Source organism: Takifugu flavidus, chromosome 3 (genome assembly GCF_003711565.1).
Source record: "Takifugu flavidus isolate HTHZ2018 chromosome 3, ASM371156v2, whole genome shotgun sequence".
Classification (NCBI taxonomy): Eukaryota; Metazoa; Chordata; class Actinopteri; order Tetraodontiformes; family Tetraodontidae; genus Takifugu; species Takifugu flavidus.
The window spans coordinates 6,095,283-6,101,336 of record NC_079522.1 but is presented as its reverse complement, the minus strand read 5'-3'; the positions used below and the strand labels follow the sequence as shown (position 1 = coordinate 6,101,336).

Genomic DNA, 6,054 nt, shown 5'->3' with positions numbered 1-6,054 from the left:
AATTTGGTGAGTTTGGGCGACATGAAAGTGGGGTCTGTATTTGCACATTATGCTCTCATAGTGCCAGGGAATGTTTTTATAGGAGTTTGTGAAACAAACACACCAGAGGACATTGACAACATGATGCACGCACCAAGCTGCTTATTTTTACTCTTTACAAGCACAGTTTGAAGTTCCCATCTTCCTTCCAACCCTCAAACACCCGCCTCCTCCCACCAAAGTCAAGAAAGCATAAATACATTTAGATGTACTTTAAATAACAATGGGTTTTTGTGTTCAAATACATTATTTTTATTATTTTAATAAAATTAATTAATTCACAAGCATTTAGATTGTATATATAAGGATCATGCTTGTCAGTAATACATTGAATATTAGTTCTGACATTTAATTATCTTTAAAAATCCCCCGAAAAATATCTGTAACCACAATCAAATTACTTCTTTGCACATAGTAACTTAATTTAGTACTTTTTTGAAAAATTTCAACTGTGGTGACCGCATCTAAATTTAGCCTCTAAATTTTCTGTTCATGCTGCCGTAAAAATTTCAGGATTGAGGCGTCACCATCTTCGGCGAGCAGCGACCTCGTGTGTTTAAAGTTGGTATTACAGTCTTGTTAGTAGTAGTAGTAGTAGTAGTAGTAGTAGTAGTAGTAGTAGTAGTATAGTATTACTTTTATGTCTTCATTTTCTCAAGATGTCTAGCAGTAGAATAAGATTTTTTAAAGCCAAAGAAGAATTGACATGACTACTACCTGACTACATGTCAGATAGGAAAAATACAAATTTATATAAATATAAATGCATTTATATAAATGCACTGCTGAATAGGTACCCCGAAAGAAAAAATAAAATGTATGAGTCTATGGTTAGAAATTAAAATAACAAATGCAAAAAGCAACTTCGAAACTGTGGCTTCTGCTGTCGTTAGCCTGTATCAGCTCTTCCGTAGCTGTTGAACGGTACTCTCTGTGACCCGAACCCGCTGCCTACAGGAGTCAAAGGAGTGTGCTGATGAGGAACAACATGTGGAAATATGTGAGAGGTGAAGAGCAGTTGCTCACCTGACTGGCAGATAAAGTTCAGGTGTTGCCCGCATGAGCGATCCACCCACTGGTGGGGCGCTCCCACATCCATGCTCCCACAGGGGCTGGAATACTGGTGGGGCACGGAATGATGGGGCCACTGGCTGAATATCATGGAATCACCAGACATCCAGAACCAGGTTTCGCTCGTCATGTATCTACCAAACAAAAGATGTTGCTGCTCATGGTTTTCACTATATCAACAAGATGAAAACAAACATGTCATCAGAGTTTGTCTCAGGGTGTGGAGAGCTGTTTGTAAAACATCCACATGCAAATAAAATTGCAAATACAAGGACAAGCAGTGACTGACTTCAAGGCCTTTTGCAAAAAAAAATTTGCAAAAACACAAATAAGCTACTTATTTATTCAGCATATGGAAAGATTAGGAGTTCTCTGATGACACCTTCTTAGTATTTTGCTTTTGGTACATTTGGAGTGAGAAGATTCCCCTATTTTAACATTTTATTCAAAAAAACAAAAGTGGAGCATCACAATACAACTGTGTTTTAATTATACAATGAAATATGGGGTCATGTCTCCGCTGAGCATGTTTCACTTTTTGGGCCTCTATTGATCCACTTATATTATAAAAGCCCCAGGGGGTGTAACAGGACTCATTTTAGTAAGTAGTTTCACTGATCCATCGACCAATTGTACCTGCGTAATCCCAGCCAGACGCCGTCCGTTATGACAAAAGTGGCGCGGCTCAGCAGCCGCACTGCCTCCGCCTGCTCTTCCTTGCTGTGAAGGCTGAGCAGGTCCCAGTGGTGACGCCGGCAGTAGAGCACAGCGTCGGACCAGCAGAGTCTCTCCCCGACCATCGTCATGGTTCTGCCGTTCAGCACCACGCTCTCGGAGGACGGGGCCAGAGTGGCCAGAGCTGTAGGGACCGTAGGAGCTGTTGGACCAAGGTTTTTTGCTGACTCTGACAAGCACCAAGGTCAAACGAAGGCACTGGAGTTAATATTTGGCATGTTAAGATCCCAGGAAAATAGCGAGCATTATTTTGGAGACCAACCATACCTGCAGAAGAAGCGTACACCTCCACTTCACACAATTTTACCCATTGATTTGTGACGACATGCGGAAAAATAAACTGAATATAACGGCCCACCCTGTCATCGCAGTGGAAGGTGTGCGTCTGGGTTTGCTGCTGAGGTGATGCCTGAACACAACTGATTGGAGGACAGTCATCAAAGAGGAGCTTTTACCAACAAGAAGGATTTTTAAAAAAGACTTCTGTAAGCACACAGATGTTTTTAGCACTGTTCCCCAAGATGAGTCCTTAGGGTGTGGTTGCACTATGTTGAAAGCCATAGCTTGAATGTGTAATTATCACAAACAGTTAAGCGTCAGACTCACAGGTCATCGTCCAAATTAGCTCCCGGATTTCGGATATAGATGTTGGTCTCCTTGAAATCTTCTTGAACGTTGATGATGGTGATGGCCTTGATTTTATAGACAGCTAATAAGTCAACCTTCCACCAATGTTTGAATAGCTCAGCAGTGCAGCAATCGGCAGAATTTACGTTTCTGCACCCGTTGACAGAAGCAGAGGAAGTGTGATACTGGGTCTGGAGCGACCACTTGACGGGCTTCTTCAAGGCCACATTTTGAAGAGGTCTCTCTAAAATAAACGAAAAGAATAATATAATGACAAGAGATGCAAGAGGGCGCATGGTGAACACGTAAAATATTATATAATGCAAAGCACGTGTCAATTGCACTCAAAGTCTTGCCAACATTAGTCACAATATTGGCTAAAAATCTCGTCATCACAGATTTACCTTCTGGTGCTCCGTAAACTTCCACTTCACAAAGAGTGAGGGTCTTTCTTTTTCCAGGGATGAGGATGTTCACAAAACGACCTGCCATGCTGCCCTGCTCACAGTGGAATGTGGAAGTTTTACCTGGTCCGATTCGGGTGATGAGAGCACACCTGGAATCGGGGAGCGGAGGGATATTTAGAGTCATATTGTGGTTAAAACACAAGTCAAGAGTTATAAGTTACTACACTCCTGCCAGGACCTGGAGTTGTTATTCCCGTTGTTTCTTGGCTCATTCCCAATTCTGATCTCAGCTCCATCCAGTCTCTCGTGACAGCAGTCTCCTCTGTTGGTGACCTTGACTGTCGTGATGATAAACTTCTTCTGAAGGTCAACCCGCCACCAGGGGTCTGTCTCGTCCCCAGCAGTGTGGCTACAGTACCCACTGCCGTAAAACGAGTTCCGTCTCCCATCAATGGCTTTTGAGGCGTCAGAGAAAGAGAGTGTGGACGACTGGCTGGCCTTGCCCTTCAGTGCCACATTAGGAAGAGGATATGCTAAAAGAAAAGAGAACACGCATCCAAAAGGGCCAAATATGCTTTGGCTAGAGGGTCGAGAGAGCGTCCAGCCTATAATTCTTGGGATTACACACAAGAATTTATTGTGAACAACACCACAGCAATAGAAAAGGAAGCACAACAGCAGTGTGCAATCAGGCGAGCCAATCTCTCACAACAGACCTGAAGTCCGCCGCTCCACTGAGTGTGTTCTTACGGCATCCTGTCCTAGTACGGTAGAAGTTATGCTGGAGACAGCAAGTCACTGCAGAGGACTTTAAAAGCCACCCAAAACATCACCAACCAACAGCTACCTACCATGGGCACCATCTTCAACTGCCAATGCTTGCAGGAGACAGACAGCATTCTAAACAACTCCCTCCTTCCTGCTGATCACCTGATTGCCAGGTCAGCTGATCAGCTGTTGCCCTCAGGAAAAGGTTGCAGGTCCATCAGAATGAGCATAAGATCCATGAACAGATTTTATTCTATAACGATCAGGATACTCCACTGAGAGGATGGTCTAGTGCATGTAACTAGATGTATGTGCATGTATCTGAATGTAACTGAGTGAATGTTTTAAATTTACTTTTTATAAGTCCATGAAGTGATTGCACCATTTTTTGCAATGACAGCATAAGTCTATTGATTCAACTCAATTGTATTTTAGCCTTGCAACTGTGTCTCTGTATAATAGCCATATTTGTTACTTTTGTTGCAAAAGTGTTTTTGATAGATAAATTTGTATTTACAACTTAATGATACATTAAATTATGATTCATTCTCAATAGCACTATTTGACAAGCAGAAGGGATTCTTGGTTCAAGAACCCTATGAAGAAAAACATGGGGTTCTGGTAGTCGAGCAGGAGCACTGCCAAGGTACCCTTGAGCATGGTCATAAACTGCTAAATGCTATCTATAGGGCCCCTAAGCTTGTGGCCATTCACAGCTGGGATAGTCTCCAAAACCCTTCCCATGACCCAAAAGGGATAAAAAGAAAAATAGAGAAGTGTCTGATATGTAAGGTTTTAAATATAAAATATGGAAATATTATAGCCCACAGCATGGTTGCAACAAGTACCCAGTGACATTGTCAAAAAGTTTAACCCACATCTTCAGACACCAATTGCATAAAACTGCTTTTAAAAAAGTTCCTCCTCTGTTAGACTAATTAGAGAGCCGGTGAGGGCCATACCAAAGTGCACAGGATAGACCTCCACTTCACAAAGGCTTAGCACTCTGCTGGCACCCGGGAGGAGCACGGTGACATATCGTCCCTCAAATCCGCTACACGGGACATATAATGTGCGCTTTTTTGGGAAACGGGAGATGACCGTGCACCTGTTTGAGGGAGTAAAGAAGGTGAGAACAACATGTCCGCCCGACATTTCACAAAGACTCGAATGGCGCTTCACCTGATATTATTGATGTCGTTGAGCCTTTCTGAAATTCCGATCCAGATTTCAACACCGTCCAGGTTGGTTTTCTTGTCATCAACACTTGTTATAGCGACGGCATCGATTTTGTACTCATCCTGCAGATCTACCCTCCACCAGGGTCCTGATTCGGATTGGGTGAGGGTACAAGTCGACCTCTCAGCTGGATCCCTGTTTCCGTCAACTGCCCTGCCAGCAGCAGCTGCATCCTTCTCAGATGACTGGACAGCAGGACTTTTCAGCGCCACATTTCGGACAACATGTCCTTATTGACATACAGAAATGTGTAATTAGACTGAAAAGGTTAAGGATTTTCCAGAAGAATAGAGAAGAAATTACCTGCCAGCACTCCTGGTAACAGAAAGAAGAAAATGCCTAAGTGGGCAAACATAGTAAACAAAAAAGAAAAAGCAATTGTTGCATTAGTATAAACGATTATAATATACATTTCAGATCTTAAAAGAGTGAAATTTCACAAATAAGACTATTAGAAAAAAAGACAAAACCAAAATATTTACAAAAATAAATGCTCACCGCTGAGTATCCAGACGTTAAGTCTCTCACCCATGACTTGGGACTCAAGGAAGAATGAGCACGATTAGTAAAATGAGTTGAGAAGTAAAATACAAATGGGATGTGCATCAGTTTGACCATCATCTCACGCTATACAGGAGCGAATGTAAATCTGTGTGGATATTTGCATTGAAGGTAATGTCCAGATTGTTAGCCGGGGTTTAAAAACATGAAGAAATTGTCCCTCTGAATAAACTTCTTTTAACATACACTTTGCAAACCGATATTGCTCATTGTTTCCCTTTCAAAGTAAAACACTGACAGTTTGTAGAATGTGTGCAAAGGCAAAGTCTAGTTACAATTCTACCAGCATCATTTTTGTATAAGTTTCTATAAAAGTTCAATTTGTGTCATTTCTTGCCATCCATAATGGCTAGCTGAAAATGTTTCACTTTGATGTTGAGATAAATTTATTGTTGAGTTCCTGAATCTGAATCCTGAAGTATGTTTAACTAGGCTTTGACAGCATTAAAGATAGGATAAAATAAAAATAGAAGTATTGGACCCAGAACCAAGTTGCTCTTCGCCTAACTATTGGCTATACATCTTTTTTTTCTTTTCAGTTTTGTCAGAGCTTTTGGCAAAATACAGCGACATGCAAGCATCTTATTTACAATAATATGAATAAGTC

At 41.6% G+C, this 6,054-nt stretch overlaps 1 protein-coding gene across 1 annotated transcript; it reads right to left on the bottom strand.

Moving 5' to 3' along the window:
• Positions 1–345: 345 nt before the first annotated feature.
• On the bottom strand, positions 346–5,850 carry LOC130523238 (uncharacterized). The gene is made up of 10 exons (XM_057028336.1): positions 5,190–5,850; positions 4,830–5,115; positions 4,610–4,755; positions 3,118–3,412; positions 2,877–3,028; positions 2,452–2,716; positions 2,113–2,264; positions 1,747–2,014; positions 1,066–1,244; positions 346–990 (listed from the first exon to the last, which is right to left on the bottom strand). The coding sequence occupies exons 1-10, from the start codon at positions 5,296–5,298 to the stop codon at positions 929–931; spliced, it is 1,914 nt and encodes a 637-aa protein (XP_056884316.1). The 5' UTR covers positions 5,299–5,850; the 3' UTR covers positions 346–928.
• Positions 5,851–6,054: the final 204 nt, after the last annotated feature.